This window comes from Mustelus asterias, chromosome 1, assembly GCF_964213995.1.
Source record: "Mustelus asterias chromosome 1, sMusAst1.hap1.1, whole genome shotgun sequence".
NCBI classification, from domain to species: domain Eukaryota; kingdom Metazoa; phylum Chordata; class Chondrichthyes; order Carcharhiniformes; family Triakidae; genus Mustelus; species Mustelus asterias.
The window spans coordinates 104,328,107-104,348,864 of NC_135801.1; the positions used below are offsets into that span (position 1 = coordinate 104,328,107).

A 20,758-nucleotide genomic window follows, 5' to 3' on the forward strand; every position below is an offset into this window, starting at 1 on the left:
ATTCTTTTCCAATTTTGCTTTTAAACTGCGCAATAAATTTGAGGTTTCAAGGTGACAATGCTGCATTTCAACTTCAAGAGCAGATTCAACCCTTCCCATCAGGTGCCTCCAATCTTCCTGGAACCTTATGATGTCCAGGTAGATTTCTCTCCAGTTGTTCTCCAGTCTTCCCGAATAACCCTGAACCATATTATCATTGTGGTGTCCGATCGTGCCCTCCCCTCGAACCCATAACTGTTGATGTCCCCTGTGGACATTACTTCTCTCCATCTCGAGACTGTTTGCACAGTTGACATACAAAGGAGAACCCCCCCTTCCAGGAGAGCTTCAAGTACCCTTATTTCCTCTGCGCCCCCATCCCCATTACCATTTTCCCCATTTACAGGATCTTCCCCCCCCCCCCAGCCATCCTGTCTGCAGCCACTACCAAGTCAGACAACTTCATCGCCACCGACTGTAAGTCAATAAATATGTTCTGCAGATCAAACTGTGCCTTATCTCAGTTGAGCACACAGGGCTTGCCCAGCCATGTAACATTGCCCTTAAATCTCATTTGGACCTCTTGGCCCCCTATCAGGGTCTAGAACTGTCTTTCAGTGGATGCTCCCATTCCTTTATGACTGATCACAAGAGTTTCTCTTCCCACTGCACTCTGGGTGTCCCTGTGCAACCCATTCCTGGTAAGCCACACTAACACAACCCCCACACCCCTTCTTATGTCTGCTTAGGAGGCTGCATGCATCCTCTCCCATTCATACAGTTTAATTCCCATCCAGCCCCTTCTGAGTCTGCGTTCCAGTTGTCCATGGCAGGCTCCAGGGTCTCCACCCTCTGGCTTCCCTCTGCCTGCCATTGTCTCCCCACTGTATCTCCAACCACACCATACCTCATTGTTCCTCATGTCTTTGTCATCCCTCCCGCTCTCCTCCAGAAACACACTGCAAAACCAGACCACCAACACATTTGGTCTCCGGAACAGGAAATTCCACCCAGAATTCCTCCTGCACAGTCAACAAAATTCTGACGTGAAAACAATATACTGTATCAAAAACTGGTCAGTATTTGATAACCGTGTGCAATTCTGGGAGGGAGGGTGTAGTTGAGATGGTTTTGCAGCGAACAGGGGGGGTTTCGTATAACTACAAGCTTATCGATAAACACTGGGAAGAACTTTGTAGCAGAAGAATACTAATGATTTGTATTGTGTAAGACAAATGCAATCTCCTATTCTGTATGTGCAGCTTAAATTCAATTGCATTGACGATTAGTATTGTTCAACTACAGCCAAGTGTTATTATAAAAGCATTGATAATGAAGTATTTGAGAATTGCCTAGGCAGCTTGTTAAATACTAAATAAAAGGTTTGTCTTTTTATGTCTTTCCACTCTAATACTGAATGAATTGTGTTGCTGCCACATCATTAACTATTTTGAGGAAAATTATTTTTTTCCAATTAACCTGATGGTAGCTTATCGACATTTCATTTGAACATTAATGTTCATTCTGATGAAGAGTGAATTTTTCAATTGATATGCAGTATAATCTGTTCTCCCAGAGAAAATTAAATTCATGTTTCAGGTGTAGCCCGGAATTCAAGGCCAGAGGGAACTAAAAAGATCCCGCTGCCTCTCGTCTTGAGAAACATAGAGCAGGGAGGCTGGAGAATCCCGCCTGTAATCTTTCATCAGAACTCAGTTACATCCAAATAATCTTTTTTTTTGTTGCAGGATCAAACATGCATGTCCTGTTTTTATTCAGAATGTTGTTTTTATTTATCCCTTGCTCTCCCATTTTCCAGCAATCTGACTAACTTTAAACTTGGAAAAGTGGCAGACAAAGCTTCAGTGGAGATTGTTTATATTTGAAACTAAGGTGGTTGTACTTGTAAGAAATGTGAGCAAAATAAGAGAGGTTTATGTTTTTTGTGCAAAATATAGGATATATGTCGACTGAATTTGTCCTGGATAAAGATGGTGTTAGTGCTGCTGCTATTGTTGCAGAACTGGCAAGCTACTTGGCAACTAAGAATACCACCCTGTCTCAGCAACTTAAAGCAATTTATGAAGAGTAAGTAGTAGTGTGATGCATCTTTTCTGTATGTTCCCTTAATTTTACTTTGAGCTCAACTGTAAACCTGCCTTCATGACCAGGAGACTGCCCTTACCTTGTTTCCTACTTGGAATGACTTTCCATTATCCTATTGTGAAATAAATATTAAATGATATAAATGTTTAATTGTTTTATAATTTTGAAAATCTGTTTGTGTGTTTTACACTGGCCTCTTTGTGCTTTCCCAGATTTTATTTCAATATGTTTTTCAGAATATTGAAGGTCTCTATAATAAACATAAGACAGCTATTAAAATGGTTCAAGAAAATTGGAGAAGCAGTTTAATATATCCCTGCTCGATACTCCAAGACTTTCTTACCATTTTACAAGATTGCATGAATTTTCTATGTATGTTACACACCAGATTTGTTTAGTTCAAGCTGGATGTTTTGTTTATTCCTTTGATAGAAATATTTATTTTGCATAGGATCTTGACCTTAATTGGATGCACAAACCAAGACATGCAAAAATTTGATTTTGTCTTTAGCCACACAGTAACCACTAGAACCAATTGCTCAATCACTTTTAGCTTGGTGTTGATTTCTGGTGAATACCCAAATAATTAATCTAAAGTCACATCTATCTTTTCTTTATTCGCTCAAGAGATGTGAGCGTTGCTGATAAGGTCAGCACTTGCTATCCATCCCCAATTTCCCTTAATATGGTGACAGTAGTGAACCATCTGTTTGAACCACTGAAGTCCTTCTGTAGGCACAGCCAGTGTGCTGTTTGTGAGACAGTTTCTGGATTTGGGCCCAGCAACAGCAAAGGAACAAGTCAGGACGGTATGTGACTTGGGCAGACGGATGCTGGGGGATCTTGCGGATGCTGCGATTCCCACATGCCTGCTGCCTTTGTTTTATCAGTGTTACAGATTGTGGTTTAGACACTGCTATTGAAGGAGATTTGGTGAGTTGCTGCAGTGCATCTTGTAGATGGTACGCAGTGTTGCCACTGCATTGGTGGTGGAGGGAGTGAATGTTTAAGGTGGCAGAAAGACTGCCAATCAAATGGGTTGCTTTATCCTGGACTGAGCTTCTTGAGTGTTGTTGGAACCACACTCATCCAGGCAAGTGGAGCGCATTCTATCACACTCCTGACTTGTGCTTTGATGGTAGCTGGTAGACAGGCTTTGGGGAGTCTAAGAGAGTGAGTTATTTGCTGCGGAATTCCCAGCCTCTGACCAGCTCTTGGATTCACAATGTTTATTTGACTGGTGCAATTAGTTTTCTCCAGAATGGTTGGTTATACCATTAAATGTTGGAGTGAGACAGTAAGATTCACACTTGTTGGAGATGGTCTTCCTCTGGCACTTGTGTGGCAAGAATACTACTTGTCATTTATCAGCTCAAGCCTGAGTTTTGTTTTTATTTATTCGTTCACGGCGTGTGGGCCTGTCCCTAATTGCCCTTGAAAAGCTGATGGAGTGCTGCCAACTTTAACTGCTAATGCCATTGCATGTCAAGTGGAGATGGCCATTGCCTGGCACTTGTGCAGCACGGTAGCACAGTGGTTAGCACTGCTGCTTCACAGCTCCAGGGACCTGGGTTCGATTCCCGGCTTGGGTCACTGTCTGTGTGGAGTTTGCACATTCTCCTCGTGTCTGCGTGGGTTTCCTCCGGGTGCTCCGGTTTCCTCCCACAGTCCAAAGATGTGCGGGTTAGGTTGATTGGCCATGCTAAATTGCCCCTTAGTGTCCTGAGATGCATAGGTTAGGGGGATTAGCGGGTAAATATGTAGGGATATGGGGTAGGGCCTGGGTGGGATTGTGATCGGTGCAGACTCAATGGGCCAAATGGCCTCTTTCTGCACTGTAGGGTTTCTATGAATGTTACTTTCTGCTTATCAGCCCAAGCCTGAATATTGTCCAGGTCTTGCTGTATATGGAGACTGATTTCTTCAGTATCTGAGGAGTCACGAATGATGCTGAACATTGTATAATCACCAACAAACATCCCTGCTCTTGTATGTCCAGGTCTTGCTTTATGTAGGCAAAGACTCACTCAGTACCTGAGGAGTTACGAGTGTACTGCAATCATAAGCGAACATACCTACTTCTGCTGGGAGATGGCAAGTCATCGATAAAGTAGTTGAAATTGGTTGGGTCGAGGATACTACCCTGAAGTACTCCCAACAGCAATGTTATGGGATTGAGATAATTGATCTTCAACAACCAGAATCATCATCCTTTGGCTAGATATAAATCCCAGCCGTGGAGAATTTTCCTTTGACATTATTTTTGCTAGTACTCTTTGAAGACGCAATTTGTCAGATGCTGTCTTAATGTCAAGGGCAGTCACTCGTGTCTCACTATTCTTTGACCATATTTGGGCTTTAATGACATCAGGAGCTGAGTGCCCCTGGTGGAACCAGAGTTATGGGGGGGATAGGCAGGAAAGTGAAGTTAAGGCCACAGTCAGACCAGGCAGAATCTATCTGATTGAATGACCCATTCCTGCTCCCGTTTCTTACATTCTTGTGTTAGATGGTGCACAATGACAACGTATGGGATTAGTCTGTGCTAAATGACAAAAGTCATGAATGCTGCAGGTACAAGTATTGTCTATTTTGAACACGTATTAGGAACATGCACTGCGACATTTCAAATGGCTATGTGTGCAATTTGACACCTGTTTGTGTGGATTAAAGATGTTGCTATTTATATACGTTTTTAATTTTTTTTTGTTTATCTAGATATGGCTATCATCTCTCTAAGGCTTCATACTTCATCTGTCATAACCCTGAGACAATTGCTAAATTATTCCAGAATTTACGAAAGTATAATGAAACAAGCGAATACCCAAAAACCTGTGGGAAGTTTGAAATTTCTGACGTCCGAGACTTAACCACTGGCTATGATAGCAGCCAGCCAGACAAGAAGGCTGTAAGTGAAGTTGCCTTAAATTCATTTCCAACTGTTTTAAGATTCGCCAGCGGGTGGAGCCAGTGATCCTTAAAAATTCACAATTGTGCTAAATTCCACATACTAATGAACAATTCTTAGTTCTTTTTCAGGGAAGTGTGCCTCACGGGTAAATTTTAATAGAGCTAACAACAAAACCTTTTAAATAGTTTCTCATGCTTTTTGAACAATTTGTAAAGCTGACTTACGTAGGGGAGGCGATGGCCTAGTGGCATTATCACTAGACTATTAATCCAGAAACTCAGTTAATGTTCTGGGGACTCGGGTTTGAATGCTGCCATGACAGATGGTGGAATTTGAATTCAATAAAAAATATCTGGAATTAAGAATCTAATGATGACCATAAAACCATTGTTGTTTGTTGGAAAAACCCATCTGGTTCACTAGTGCCCTTTTGATTTGATTTGATTTGATTTATTGTCACATGTATTAACATACAATGAAAAGTATTGTTTCTTGCGCGCTATACATTCCTTTAGGGAAGGAAATCTGCCGTCCTTATCTGGTCTGGCCTACATGTGACTCCAGACCCACAGCAACGTAATTGACTCAACTTCCCGCTGAAATGGCCCAGTAAGTCACTCAGTTCAAGGGCAACTAGGGATGGACAATAAATGCTGGCTGGCCAGCCAGCGATGCCCATGTCCTGTGAATGAATAAAAATAAGAGCTGCTTGCATTTAATTTAGTCGTGTATAGATGAGGTTTTTAAACTTCTGTGTGGATTTAATATCCTCCTGTGTAACTCTATTTTAATTTCTAACACTGCCAAAGGACAATAGTGCTATTATAGAAAATATTTTATAAATTACCACAGAAACAGCATTTTAATGAGTTAAGTTTGAAAAAAAGTAATAGGAATCACACGACCAGAGATTGCTCAACAGGACTGAAGAGCCTGCTTTGAAAGCCCACAGTGTAGAAGTGTGTGTGTTTTTGTAAGTATGTAAAAATAGCATTCTTTATCGCCTGCAGTTTTCTATTTGGTCTAAAGAGAATTCAAATGAATTTTAGTCACTGTTAGCCTGTCTGTATTTTAGGTGCTTCCAGCCAGCAAAAGCAGCCAAATGATCACCTTCACATTCAAGAATGGATGTGTAGCCACAATGAGGACCAGTGGGACAGAGCCTAAAATTAAATATTATGCAGAGATATGTGCACCACCTGGAAATAGGTAACATTTTATTCGTTTAAACTTTTAAAGAAGCAATATTGTTTGCTTTGGCTGATTTCTGATTGTCAGAAATATTTAAAGAATTGAAAAAGACTGCAAAATGAGAGACACGCAATGCTGGAAGTACAGGGCAGATCTGTCGAAGCCTACACTTCAGACATGAACTTTGTCAAAGGTGAAGTTGATATCTATTTTGTACACAGGTATTAATTGGTTTAGCTGTCTTTTATCCACTATGGGCGGATTCTCTGACCTTGCTCGCAGCCAGGATTCTCCCATCCCGCTGCGGTGAATGGAGATTTGGCTGAGCGCCACATTCTCCGTCCGCACTGTCAGCGGCGGCGGGGTGTGAACGGTTGGAGAATTCCCACCTAGGTTTTTGTAAAGTCTGCACTTATTTTATTATTGAATGACTTTTAAGAAATGGATAAGATAAATATAACCTTCCGACAAGATTGCAAGCTTTACGCGTACTCGTTTTGTAAATATTGAGCAGTTAGAAGGACTTAGTTGTTGTGGAGATTTTTGGTAAATTATATTTGACCAAAGATTACTCAGCAACTATCTTTTTACAGGACTGGAGCCTAAGGAGTAGCATAAAGGAATCCGTTAGCTGGATGTCGTGGTTAGCCAGATTTTCAAAATGAAACAGGAAGCAGGAGCAAGGTTGTGATTCAGGCAGAGAGATGATTTACTGAATTCTGTGAATCATCCCAGGCAAGCTAAGCGTTTAAATGTCTCTATAATCATCTGGTAACATTTCCCTGTGCTTCCCATATCTAAGTTCTTTGGCTGTATCTTTTAATTTTTTCTACCCTGCATGATGGTTGCAACATCTTTGTTGTCTAGCACTATTGATTCAACCACAACCTTAGACCGTTGGAAGTGTTCCCGCCAACATTCGACAAGCCTGTACTTGTTAATTTCCCACCATTGCTGTGCTCTTCTCTCTCTGAATCACAGCCTTGTTCCTTCCTAGCTTCCTGTTTTCTGAAAATGTGGCTAACTGTGACATCCAGCTAACTTACTCCTTTGTGCTGCTCCCCTTTAGATGGCACCAGTGCTTGAAAAAAGTTATATGAAAACAACTGCTAAAGCAAACTGAATCCAAGTGAAGAGTAAGAGAAGAAATTACAGGAAAGGGAATTGGATAAAGATGAAAGTTGGTGAGGGGAGAAACTAAATGTGATAGATAAAAGCGAGGACATTTAAGAAGCAGAAGGGGAAGTGAAACATGAATAATAAGCAAGTGAAGGAGGGGAGAGCCAGAAAGCAAAATACAGAGAAGGAGATGTATTTTTTGTGAGAATCTGGTTTTTTTTTGGAGGGTCTGACTAAGCAAGTTTCGCAATCATCAAACAAAATGAATTCTGTTTTCTTTTATCAAGAATAGTTTGAGTCTGTCTTGAACAAAAACGTGTGGATGGAGCTTCTGTCTTTACCATTCTTTTCTCAGTGTTTGTTCCTCTCACTGGAATAGTTGTCAGCAAGTCCTGAAAAGAGGATATCATGAGATGATATAATGATCAGGCTGTGGAGACTTTATGGGTAGAATTAAGGATGCTAAAGGATTTAAAATGTATTGGAAGCTGTGTATTGTACCCCTGGTAGCAATAATGAGGTGGTAGATTGTATAAATGCAGAGATTAGAAAAGCATGTAGCAAAGCCAGGGTAGCTTTAATAGGGGATTTTAACTTTCATATAGAGTAGCTAAGCACACTGGCACATATCAAAAAGGTGGTAAACCTCTTGAGTGTATCTGGGATAATTTTCTGCATTAATATACCTTGGAAACAAGAGGGCATGTCATGTTTGGCTTAGCAATGAATAAGTTTACAGCCTAATGGTACATGAATATTTCTCTAATAGCAATAACATAATCAAGTTCAAAGTTGTGTTTGAATGGGACAATTGCAAACCAGCTACTAAGATTTAGGTAAGGCTGATTTCAATATGCCTGGGCAAATGTATTCAATGGTAAGAAGACAGAAGATCCATGGAAGGTGTTTAGACATAATTTAATATGATACAGTTGATACCGTTAAAGAGGCAAGAGCTCTACTTGCCAAAAAAGATAGTCATAAACAATGAAGTGATAAGAGACAGCATAAAATGGAGGGAAGAAAACAACTCGTACAAAAAAGTACAGATCCTGGTGATGGAGAAAAAGGCGAAGAACATAAAAATACATCAACGTAGATAGTAGGCACTACAAAAACGAAGTTTGAAAAGAAACATGCAAGGGATATAGAAATCAACACAATATTTTAGAATTAAATTGAGTGAAAGATGATGGTCAAGATCAATGTCAGCCCCTTGAAAACGGATTATAGTGATAGTATCGGTAAAAATAAAGAAATGGCAGACAGCCTAAAGAGTTACATGGAGTCAGTATTTCTAGTTGAGGGAGAGGTCAGCATGCCAGACATCCCCAAGAAACTAATATTGAATCAGTATAAGGGATTTGTCCAAGTTAACGGGAACAAAATAACAGTAAGGAATAAAATGATGGCAAAAAGTGACGCATTCCCAGAAGCGGGTTTTTTATAAGAAATGAGTAAGACATTGTAATGCTTGAACTATAATTTTCCGAAGTTCTCCAATGTTCATGAAATGAGAGAGGGGAAAGCAGAAAAATACAAACCAGTTGGCCTAACATCTGTTGTCTGGAAATTGTGGGTCTGTAAATAAGGATAGCATGACTGAATGGATTAAACATTTTCAGCTGATTGAGAGACCTGGTATTTGTAACGGGTAGGTAATTTCCTGATGACCCTGATTGCTTCTTTGAAAAATACAATAAAAGGTAGTGGACATGGGAATGTCTGTGGACGTTATTTATACGGACTTCCAGATACAGTCTCTCAGAAGAAAATGACAGCTGAAGTGAAGCCCGTGGAATTGAAGAAATAAAAAATTGGATTTCCAGGGTGCCTTTTGCAATCTTAGAATGTCCCAAAGTGCTCTACAGCCAGTGAGTACTGTTGAAGTGTGCTCATTGTTGTCCCACAAGTATAGGTACACCACCTAAGTGGCTGCCATCTTAGCTATTGACTCTGAGCCCACTGGCATGAGTGTGGCATTTTGCCAGTCTGGAGCAACCTTGCAAAGGTCACTAACAGGCCCAAACCCCCTGATCAGGCTGCATCCATTCCTTTCAAAGAAGATGCTGCCTCACTCCATTGCTATCAGCTTTGTGGGCTTACCCTCTCTGTACCCTCGTGCTGTAGTCACAAGGGAATGTGTAGTGACGCAAGTGATGATGTTCCTGTGTCCTCCATTGTACATACATTGATCTGAACACCAGCCAATTCTGAAGGCCCTTGATCCTTCTATTCACTGCTATCTCATGGGAGAGTCATTCACTTCCAAGGAGGAGGAGAGGACCTTAGAGGCTGCATTGTTACATCATTTCCCTGCATTCTCTGTGACCTTCTGCTACTTCCCCATCCTGTGGCTGCACACGGAGCTGGCCAGGGGGCAGCAGTCCTGATCCCTCTGTCTACACTTCTCTCTCTCTCTCAGATTCTCCTCCTTGCTGGAGGACCTGCCCCCTGATTGGACAGTGCCCATGACAAATGCGCACTGTGGGTCTGAAGGGTCATTCTGCCAGATGCTTCCTCCAAACTGACTAAAGCCCTGGCGCCTGAATGCTCCTGACGCAAATTGCTTTGGCCGCGCTGCCCCAGCCTTGCTGTGAAGGTGAACTGTCTCACTACAATGCTACTCGCATTGACTTCAGTTGCCACCCTGATAAACCTGTTTAGTCTCTAATGCCCCATTGTCCTCGTGCACTTGCAATAGAATTTGAAATGGGCCGTAAAATACTGTTCATTTACAACCTTAATCACCTTAACTGGCAACTAACTTTTAATTGCTCTTTTAGCAAAGTTCACACTTGACCTGTCATCTGCAGTTAAAATAATCTGGACCCAGCGTGGTGACACCAGATGTTCAGTCCAACACCATTCCATTCCCTTCCAGCTCCAGGCACTGTTTTCAAAGAAGCTAGAAAACTCTGAAATTTGTTTCTGAATGCTAGTTTGTTCTGCTTCTGAATTATCTTTTAATTCTGTTGTTTTTGTGTAGTTTCAGAGCTGACTATAAAGCAAAAAAAGTCACCACACTGTAGTTTAGTTATCCCTAGTTTGTAAAGAGTTCTCAAAATTACATGTTAGGTTGGAATATTGATTGATTCTATCTTGGCAATATGTTTAATTGGACCTTTATTTGGCTGTGTTTAAAATAATGTTATAGGAAATGTAAAAAGGAAGTGGTCTCAGTTTGAAGATCTGGATTCCCAAGTTCCTCATTTTGGTAAATGATGTCAGTACTTTGTAAGGGAGGGGAAGGAAAGTGTCTCTTTAATTTGTTCTGAGCAGATTGCCTTCAGCTTCTCATCAAGGCCAGCTCCTGTTTCCATTTGATCAAACATGTGAGGCAAATGACTGCACGCAGGAGGGCACAGCAAAGTGTACAAATGCAGTAGTCATAGGAGATTCAATCATTACTGGGACAGACAAGTGTTTTTCCAACTGTCAACATGAGTCCTATGTGTTTGTTGCCTCCCTGGTGCCAAGGTAAAGGACATCAGAAAGTGCAGAACATTTTGAGGGACTAGCAGGAACACCGGCCATGTGGAAAACAATACTGAAGGAGAAGGTTTGAGGTCCTGCACTCAGTGTTTCAAAAGTTTGGAAGGAAATTAGAGCAGGACCCCAAAGATGGCAATCTCTGGATTACTGCCAGTGCCACATGCTGGTGAGAGTTGGGTAAAACAAGTTAACACACGTCTGAAGAAACGATGCAGCAGGGGAAGATTTTAAATTCTTGAGGAAGAGGGGACCTATTGAGGATGGAAGGGTTGCACCTGGGACCAATATTCTGGTGGAGAGTGGGGAGGTCAACTAATGCAGTAGGGGAGGGTTTACAATAACTTGGGGGTTGGCCACCAGTATAGATCAGAGAGGAGGAATAAGGTGATTAGAGAACAGACACCAAAATACATGAGAAAGATTAGTCCAGATATAAGAAGGATCAGTTGGGGGAACGGTGCTGCTGTCTAAGCTGGGTTTGGCATCCATTTGCATAAATGCTTAAAGCGTGTTACATAAGATTGGTGAATTGCTGGCAAAAATCTCCACATGGGACTATGATATGGTGGCAATAAGAGAGACCTGCATCAAAGAAGGAGTGGATTGAGAACTTAATCTTCCTGGCTTTAAGATATTCAGAAGAGAGAGAGCAGAAATAAGGACAGGGGAGCTGGAGTGACAATAATGGAGGAGATAGGGTGTGTCAGTATTTCATGAAATCATGCAGTGCAGATGGAAGCTACTCAACCCATCAAAAATGCATCGGCTCTACGACAGAGCATCTTACCCAGACCCTATCTCTGTAACCCCATGTAATTACCTCGCTAATCCCCTTAATTTATAGCAATTTAGCATAGCCAATCCACTCTAACCTGCACATCTTTTCGACTGAGAGAGGAAATTGGAGCACCTGGAGGAAACCCATGCAGATATAGGGAGAACATGCAAACTCCATACAGACAATGACCCAAGGCCAGAATCGAACCTGGGTCCTTGGCATTGTGAGGCAGCAGTGCTAACCACTGTGCCACCATATTTGGTGAAGGAAGTATTCCAGCCCTGGAGAGTAATGATGTAGTTCAGGTGTCAGGATATTTTTGGTTAAAATTATGGAACAATAGAGGAGCTATTGTACTTGGTGAGTAGTGTAGTCGACCAATGAGGAGAAGATAGAGGAGCAAATTACAAAAGAATGGAAGATGACTGAGTTTGAGAATGGGGTCTTCAGTTACACTGTTACTAACCCAGTCTTTATTAGACTAAACAACAAAAATGGAAGAGTATCTGAACTGTGTTCGAGGGAACTTTCTTGATCAGTATGTTTTCAATGAAGAAGGAAGCAGTGCTGGATCTCATTCTGAGGACTGTAGAAGGGCAAGTGGAGAATGTCTTCATGAGGGAGAATTTGGGGAAAACAGCGATTGTATTAAATTCAATATAGTTATTGTAAGAATCTTACTGAGGCCAGTCTTCTGTCACCATCACCCTTTATTTATAATGTGCTCAAAGTGCCGCTCAGCGGCTGTAGTGCACAGGTCAGGCCTGAAGTCTTTCAACTGCCGACCTGAGTGGAGTCAGCTGATTTTAAACCCCCCACTATTCCTTCCCTATTGGGCGAGTCTCCACTCACCTAATAGGGGAGCTTGTATTCTATGAGGCCTACGGGGAAATCTACTGAAGATCCCCCATGGCCTCCGTCTCATTAATTGCGGTGATTCCTGTCACTGTGTGAGGAGTAGTCCTCACACAGTGACAGGAATGTCATGGAGACTGTGGGTTGCTTCTTCATGCTGAGCTTAAAAGTCTGCACTGCCCATTCAGCCAACCCATTGATCACAGGTGATAAGGGTGATGTCGTAATATGTTTGATTCCATTGGAAAGCATGAAAGTCTGAAACTCGGTACTTGTAAAACTTGTGCCATTGTCAGAGACAAAAGTTCAGGTATCCCATGTGTGCAGAAACTTTGTCGAAGTTTCCAATGGTAACATGGAAGTGATGTATCTCCAACCATTTGGAAATATTTTGCGGATCCCATCACTCTCAGTTGACGGATGTACGTTGCAATGAGGCCGTTCTGACAGTAATTAATTTTGGATTGTCACATTGTTAATTTCACAGTGCTCTGCTAATTTTCGTAACCTGGTCAGAAATTTGGTGACCGATTTGGTGACTGATTCCTACCCATGATAGTGCCATCCAGTGTTGATGGGAAAATCCCACCTGTACTGTTAGCCATTCACAAACCTCTAAGCTTTTGATGCTCTTCCTTTCTCCCTCATGAGAACAGGTCTAATCTGTACCCGAGTCATCTTTGTTTTGAAGGACTTCCATTATTCAATTATTGTCACCTACAAATTTTTGATGTTAAATTCATTTTCAACTCGCTGAAACTAGCCTTCCTTCAATTAAGTATTTTACACTCGACCATTTCTCATCCTTTTCCATAACTGTTATGATGGCCACAGGGGATTGTCAATAGAGCTCCCCGAGGGCCTCGTAGAATACGAGCTCCTTTATCAGGTGAGTGGACTACATTGGCAACGAGGAGTAAAGCAAGTTTTTTTTTCCCATCTGGATTATCTTTACTGTCGTGACAAGTAATCCTCCAGTAAAAAAAAAGCCTCTTTTTGATAAACTTGAAGCCTACGCATGCAAGCATAAAAGACTGGGCCCAATACGCAGAGCGCATATGTTACTTTTCTCAGGCCAACAATATTGAGGGAGATGAGAAGCAGAAAGTGATCCTGTTGACAGCATGCAGGGTCCCAACCTTCAGTGTAATAAAAAGCCTGACCAACCTGGATGCCCCAGACTCCAAAACCTTTCATGAATTGGTGGACTTGGTTAAAGGCTATTCTGACCTGAAACCTTCCATAATACTCCAGCGATATCACTTTAACATGTCAGGGCGAACCCTTGGAACATTGAAGAGGGAACATAGAACAGTACAGCACAGAACAGGCCCTTCGGCCCACGATGTTGTGCCGAGCTTTGTCTGAAACCCAGATCAAGCTATTTCCTCCCTATTATCCCGAAGTACTCCATGTGCCTATCCAATAGCTTCTTAAATGTTCCTAAAGTTTCTGACTCCACTATCCCTGCAGGCAGTCCATTCCACACCCCAACCACTCTGAGTAAAAAACCTACCTCGGACATCCTTCCTATATCTCCCACCATGGACCCTATAGTTATGCCCCCTAGTTACCGCTCCATTCACCCAAGGAAATAGTCTTTGAACATTCACTCTATCTATCCCCCTCATCATCTTATAAACCTCTATCAAGTCTCCTCTCAACCTCCTCCGCTCCAAAGAGAAAAGCCCAAGTTCCCTCAACCTTTCCTCGTAAGACCTACCCTCCAAACCAGGCAGCATCCTGGTAAATCTCCTTTGCACTCTTTCCAGTGTCTCCACATCCTTCTTGTAGTGAGGTGACCAGAACTGCACACAATATTCCAAATGTGGTCTCACTAAGGTCCTGTACAGTTGCAGCATAACCCCACGGCTCTTAAACTCAAATAATTTACTTCAGAAAAATAAAAATAGGCTTGTGAAATGGACAGACCCATGGCCAATGGAATTTAACATGGGAAGTGTAAAGTGATATTTTGGCTGGAGAAAAGAGGAGAGACAATATAAACCAAATAATAACATTTTAAACACTAGGGATGTATGCACACAAATATTTGGCAGAGAAAAAAATAAAAGGGACTTTTGCCTTTATAAAGAAGGAAATAGACTAAAATGCTATGCTAAACCTTCATAAAATACTGGTTGAGTCTCAGCTGGAACGTTTGTTCTATTATGGGCACCATATTTTAGAAAGAATAGTGAGTGCAGAAGAAATTTACTAAATGGTACCATGGATGAGGGATTTTAGTTAATGTAGCAACTGGAGAAACTGGAGTTATTCAGCTGTGTGTGCAAAACATAAAGAGGAGATTTGACGGCAGTGTTCAGAATCATAAAGGGTTCCTATCGGGGAAATAAGGAGAAAAGGATTTAAGGTAACTGGTAGAAGAACCAGAGGCAAAGCATTTTTAACAGTTGTTGTGATCTGATGTGCACCTCCTGAAATGTTAGTGAAAGCTGATTCAATCACAACATTCCAAAGGGAATTTGATAAATACTTGAAGGAAAAGAAATACAGGGCCATAAGGGAATGGGACCAATCTGAAAAAGTCATTGGTATAAGTTTAATGAATGGTCTTCATTCTACTTATAGCTCAATACCCTGTAACCTGTGCTGAGGTGACATTGCCATGAAGTTGAATAAAACTTTGGGTAGAACAGCAATGCACATGTACATTGAGGAATGGATCAATGACAGTACCTGCCAATTAAAAGTGGTAACTTCACATTTATTGTGTTCTGGCACCAAGGAAAGCTTGCAGCTGCTAATCGAATAGTAAATATGACAGTGAATCTTGCTCAAACATTAATAGAGGATTCCTTTACCTTGCTAGGTTTGTCGGGCATGGCCTACTCATCTGTACTTGCAGTTGAATCGGTGCATTCAAAATTCCTATATAGTCAGAGTGACTGCGGCTGCTTCATATTATGTGGAAAATTATAATTTGTCATCTTAATTCATTTGCTCACATGGCATAAAAGCAAAATACTGCGGATGCTGGAATCTGAAACAAAAATAGAAAATGCTGGAAAATCTCAGCAGATCTGACAGCATCTGTAGGGAGAAAATAGAGCCAACGTTTCGAGTCTGGATGATGCTTCATCAGAGCTCCAGTGTTGACAGTTAGCTCAACTTAACAACACATTTCTCTCTAGATCTTTCCTCTACCTCCTGTATAACGATGCCATGGTCAGTTTTCTGTGACGAAGGGTCATCTAGAGTCGAAACATTGGCTCTATTCTCTCCCCACAGATGCTGTCAGACCTGCTGAGATTTTCCAGCATTTTCTGCTCACATGGCACGCCAAGCTCTGGCAGCAAGCATGCAACTCACCCAAACAGGATAAGCTGTCACTTCCAATTTATTGCAGTTGCATCCTAACATTGAAGGAGCAATTGCTCCCCATTAATATGTACTTAAAGTTAAGAGCAAGTAAAATGGTTATAAATAGTTTAATTACAAATGATATTTTATCTTGTGACTTGATTAGTAGTCATGGAAGGAAGATGTGACTGCATTAGGTATAAGGTTCTTGCTGCCTGTGCAGGTGAAATAAGAGTCAGCAAGATGGATTAGCAAACTGACCATGGCATTGTTATACAGGAGGTAGAGGAAAGATCTATAGAGAAATGTGTTCTAAAGTTGAGCTGACTGTCAACACTGAAGTGAAGATTCTCTTTAACCATATGAGTGTTAAGATTCATTTGATGGTAGCTTAAGATACGGAAGTTGAAATATCTGGAATAAGAAGGGCATAAAGGACCCAAAAACATACATGAATGGAATACTATACTACTTGTGACATGTGCATATTTCAATTTTATAATTTTTCATTAAGCAACTAAATATGCTGAATATTAATGAAACAGTGGTTGTCAACGCAAACATAAATAGCATGTTCACCTATTTTTTACTGAATAATTTTAAGAATGTAAAATGCATTGTTACTCCTTTGTGATTATGTCCTCATTGTTACTTTTTTTCCCCCAGTGACTTCAAAAAACTGAAGGAAGAGCTCGATGACTTGGTCAATGCATTGGTGGAACATTTCTTCCAGCCAGATAAAAATGGCCTCACATCTCAATCCACCTGAAATAATTTCTGAAGCTCATTTTGGCAGGACTGTTAACTGTTTATGAGATAGAATGTTAACTGTTTCTAGATGTGCCCATAATATTGAAGCACATGTAGTTTTATGTTTAGAGGAAGTTGCTGTGTTGCTAACGACTTGAGGAAGAATACCTATCTCTTCATCTTGCAATTGAGGTTATTTGGGGGTGGTGATGACGAGGGAGACTGGTAGGGATTCCTCTTTATAACTGAGTGATATACAAATTTTAGGGAATGCTGTATTTCTCTCAATCTTTAAGAGGAACAAAATCTGTTCAAAGTAAACTCCAATGCCTATCTAGAAAATGTAATATTGTGCTTTTAATAGTTCTCAGAAAATGCTATTGAAATTTCTTTGAGATGATTCGCCAGAAATGAAGACTTCGGATATTCTCCATTAATTTAATGGCATCTGCCTTTTCAATGGCTGAGAGCTAATGAGCAGTTCACCACCTCCTTGGAGGTAGATATTAGTATGCGGTATAGAAAAAAAACACTTTCATACATATAAAAGCAAAATACTACAGATGCTGAAAATCTGAAACATAAAAGTGCTGGGAAAACTCAGCAGGAATACCTGCATTTGTGGGGAGAAAACCAGAGTTAACGTTTTGAGTCCAACATGGCTGTTCTTCAGAACCTTCATTTTGATGCAGTTATGTTAGTCATATTGCCCTGTCTATAATTGATACCACTGCAGGATCTAAAATAGGGAAAGGACACAGTGATGGATCTCTATTGGGAAGGGAGGTCATTATATATTTTGATGGATAACAGGTATGTTGTTACATCTCCCAGCTGGAGTTTGGAGATATTTTGAACAGAGCACTTTCCTTCTAACATCATTGCACTTATTAACTTGCTACAGGAATCATTTTATATGTAATATGTGTGTGACTGAAACTTGAATTGACAGATTCATTTACTTGTGAGCAAGGACCTTTCCTTACCCTTTGAAAAGCTTAAAGCTCTAGCATATATAAAGTGTTTAAGGAAGATATACTTGGCTTAAAAGAACATTTTGCCTTGAGTGACTCCTGTATAGCTTTGAAGTTGAATTTCACACATTCGTACACTGTATTAGAACGGTCTCTACATTCTCCTGTATTGCTTTTAGTTCTACCAAAAAGATTTTATTGTGTATATAAATATATAATTAATATCACTTACATTAATATTGTTCAAGATATCGAGTTAATTTTATATTCCGTTGTACATGATTAATATCAATGTTACATTTTTCAGTTATAAAGCTATCTTTATATTTGAAAAAAGCTGCAAATCTAGATTTCATCAGTTAATCTTACATCTTTTAGCATTAACAATTCAACAATCATCCATGCAGCCATGCGACATAATAGGATGGGTATTTTAATAACTTTGTCACAACTGTAAGAAACCATGACACAATGATGTCACTGACTTTCATAATGCAGCCAGATATTAAACACATTCCATTCATAGAAATTTGAGCACTCCGGGAATTCTTGAAAATTTCATATACTGTGCCTGAGCTTTAAAGGATGCAAAAATTATAGAGAGCCAAATATCTAATTTTACTGTAAATATTAAACCTGGAAGTGTGCCAACAAATCGTTAACAGCTAATTTGTGCTACCTACTTAAGGCAGGTCAGTGAACGGAGCACTCACTATTGCATGTTTTCAGAAAGATCTTTTAAGATCCTTTAATCCATTAAAATGGGATTTATGGTAAAAATTGTACCAGAGCAAGGGCTCTGTGTGATTTCACAACAGTTTTTCTCATTAAAAGAAAAAAATAATTCTTGGGCGTTGTTAAATTAATTTACTTGCACAGTGGAAATTAAACACATTTAGTTGGTGCTTATGTTTTGTCATAATTTTGAATGTACTAATTGATTACAGTAAGACTGGTTTTACATGGTGTGTGCACATCTTCAGATGTGTGATTATAACTCCTGCAATCAATAAAACAAATTTGTTTATTAGTGATATTGATTAAAAACTAATTCTGAAACAGGAATATAGTTTATTTTAGTATGCTAGCCAATGAGAAGAACTGCTTGATAGTTTTCTAGCACTATATATTGTAAATGATCTGCTCTATGAAATGATTTCAAAAGTTGTGATTTCGGCAGTAGTCCCACAGTAAATGTTAATCAACTGCACATTATTGCCACGGACTTGTTTTCTACCAGATAATAAACTACTCACCTTGCTTCTCAATCACAAGTTATAACTGAGGTAGTGAATGCAACTTTGAAAGGAAAGTGCAATCTACTGGAATGTCACAAATACTAATACTTCTATACATTCTAGCTTAAATTACTTTATTGGGCACTTTCTTTGAAGTGATGTAAATCTGTTGCATCTTCAAATTCATACATTGCTCTCATCGAAAGGCAATAGGTGTGGTTCTTCCGTGTGGAATGCTACTGTAAATGAAGGCTATTAACAATTGTCCTCTTGGGGAGGGATGTGGGAGATGAACACAGTCACTTTGAGGATTGCAGTGACGTAGAATTTGAGACATTTGCAACAAAGATAACCCAATGTGACAGATTGGGTAGGCCATTACCTGCCCCTGCAGGTCTGTGGTTCTTAGAAGCACCAATGACCATTGAGCTTTGGATAACTTGAGCATGATGGGAGAAGATTAATCATTAGGACTGGGAATCTTCCCACAACTACAGTCAATATTGCAAACTAGAGCTGCAATGGCTAGAGTTGTCCGAGCTGGATAAGCAGCTAGGAGCTTACCAGTGTTCTGCATAGCAGTGAGGTATGTTGGCCACATTTCAATAAGAAGATCCTGAAGCTTTTGCTCTTGCCAATCTGCAGCTATCCTATTTGGATTTGGGTAAACAAGATGTTTCACTAGATGGTGAGTTTGCACTCCTTCAGCTGAATAAACAGTTTGTGTGGATTTTCTCAGCAACTTGCTTGGAGACAAACACGAAGGTGAGTTTGCAAGAAAAAGAAACACCTTGCTGACTTTAAGTGCAATAAGCAATTGTACTGTGGTCGAAGGGTTGAGCCATTAATTCAAATTATTGATCACCTTGGAAAATACTGAACTAATCCAAGATCCAAAGCTCTTGATACAAGGCTGAAATAAAATCAGAAAATGCTCAAAGAAAAACAACCCCAGCTTCTCCAATCTATCCATGTAACTGAAACCCTCTTCCCTGGAACCACTCTTGTAAATAATTTCTGCACTCTCTCTGAAACCTTCACATCTCCCTCAGTGTACCCGAACCGGCGCTGGAGTGTGGCGGCTGGAGGATTTTCACAGTAACTTCATTGCAGTGTTAATGTAAGCCTATTTGTGACACTAATAAATAAACTTTAAAGCTTTTTTAAAAACTATAAATGTTACACTAAGAATTAGACACAATACTTCAGTTTAAGGTTGAACTCACTGATGTCACTTGAGTAGTTTTGGACCAAGGCTGCCACATTTATTCAGGAGATTACATTTGCTGCAAGTCTATTACATGGTACTTTATTAAATGACTTTTGGAAGTATATCTATAGCACAACAACTGTATTATCCTCAACTACCCTCTCTGCTATCTTATTCAAAAAAATTCAATCAAGTTAGCTACACATGATTTGCTTTTAACAAATCTGTGCGAGCAATACTTAATGAATATTACTTGTCTAAACAACTTTTAATTTTGTCTCAGATTATTGTTTCTGAAAGCTTTTCCACTGCTGAGGTTAAATTGAATTGCTGCGGTAATCCTTATATTTTTTGATCACTGATATAATGTTTGTAATTTTCCAGTCCTTTGGCACCTCCCTGACATCTAATGAGAATTGGAGACTATGGCAAATACCTCTGAAATTTTCACTAGTTTTTGCTCAGCATCATTAGATGCACCACACCTAGTCTTGGTGACGATCAACTTCAAATGCAGCCAGCCTTTCTAACACCTCTTTATCAATGTTTAGTTCATCTGGGTATCAACTACCTTGTCTTTCACCATAACTTTGGGATTATCCTTTTCCTTGGTAAGACAGATACAAAGTTCTCATTTCATACCTTAGCCATGCCCTCTGCCTCCATGTGTAGATCTCCTAATTGAAGCCACTCTTATTCTTACTATTCTCTTACTGTATATATGCCTATTGAAGACTTGGATTTACTTTTATGTTAACTGAGAATATCTTTTCATGCTCTCTCTTTGCCCCTCTTATTTCTCTTTTAATTTAATTTGAGCTTTTTAAT

General features: G+C 40.1%; 1 protein-coding gene across 2 annotated transcripts in view; it reads left to right on the forward strand.

Annotated features, from left to right (window-relative positions):
• Positions 1 to 18,691, forward strand: part of pgm2 (phosphoglucomutase 2) — a 58,162-nt gene extending 39,471 nt beyond the window's left edge. For both annotated transcript variants that reach the window (XM_078215849.1, XM_078215858.1), the window contains 4 exons: positions 1,938 to 2,067; positions 4,804 to 4,993; positions 6,072 to 6,205; positions 16,425 to 18,691. In XM_078215849.1, coding sequence (XP_078071975.1) covers positions 1,938 to 2,067; positions 4,804 to 4,993; positions 6,072 to 6,205; positions 16,425 to 16,527 — 557 coding nt within the window. In that variant the 3' untranslated portion in view covers positions 16,528 to 18,691. The remainder of the gene's footprint in view (positions 1 to 1,937; positions 2,068 to 4,803; positions 4,994 to 6,071; positions 6,206 to 16,424) is intronic.
• Positions 18,692 to 20,758: the final 2,067 nt, after the last annotated feature.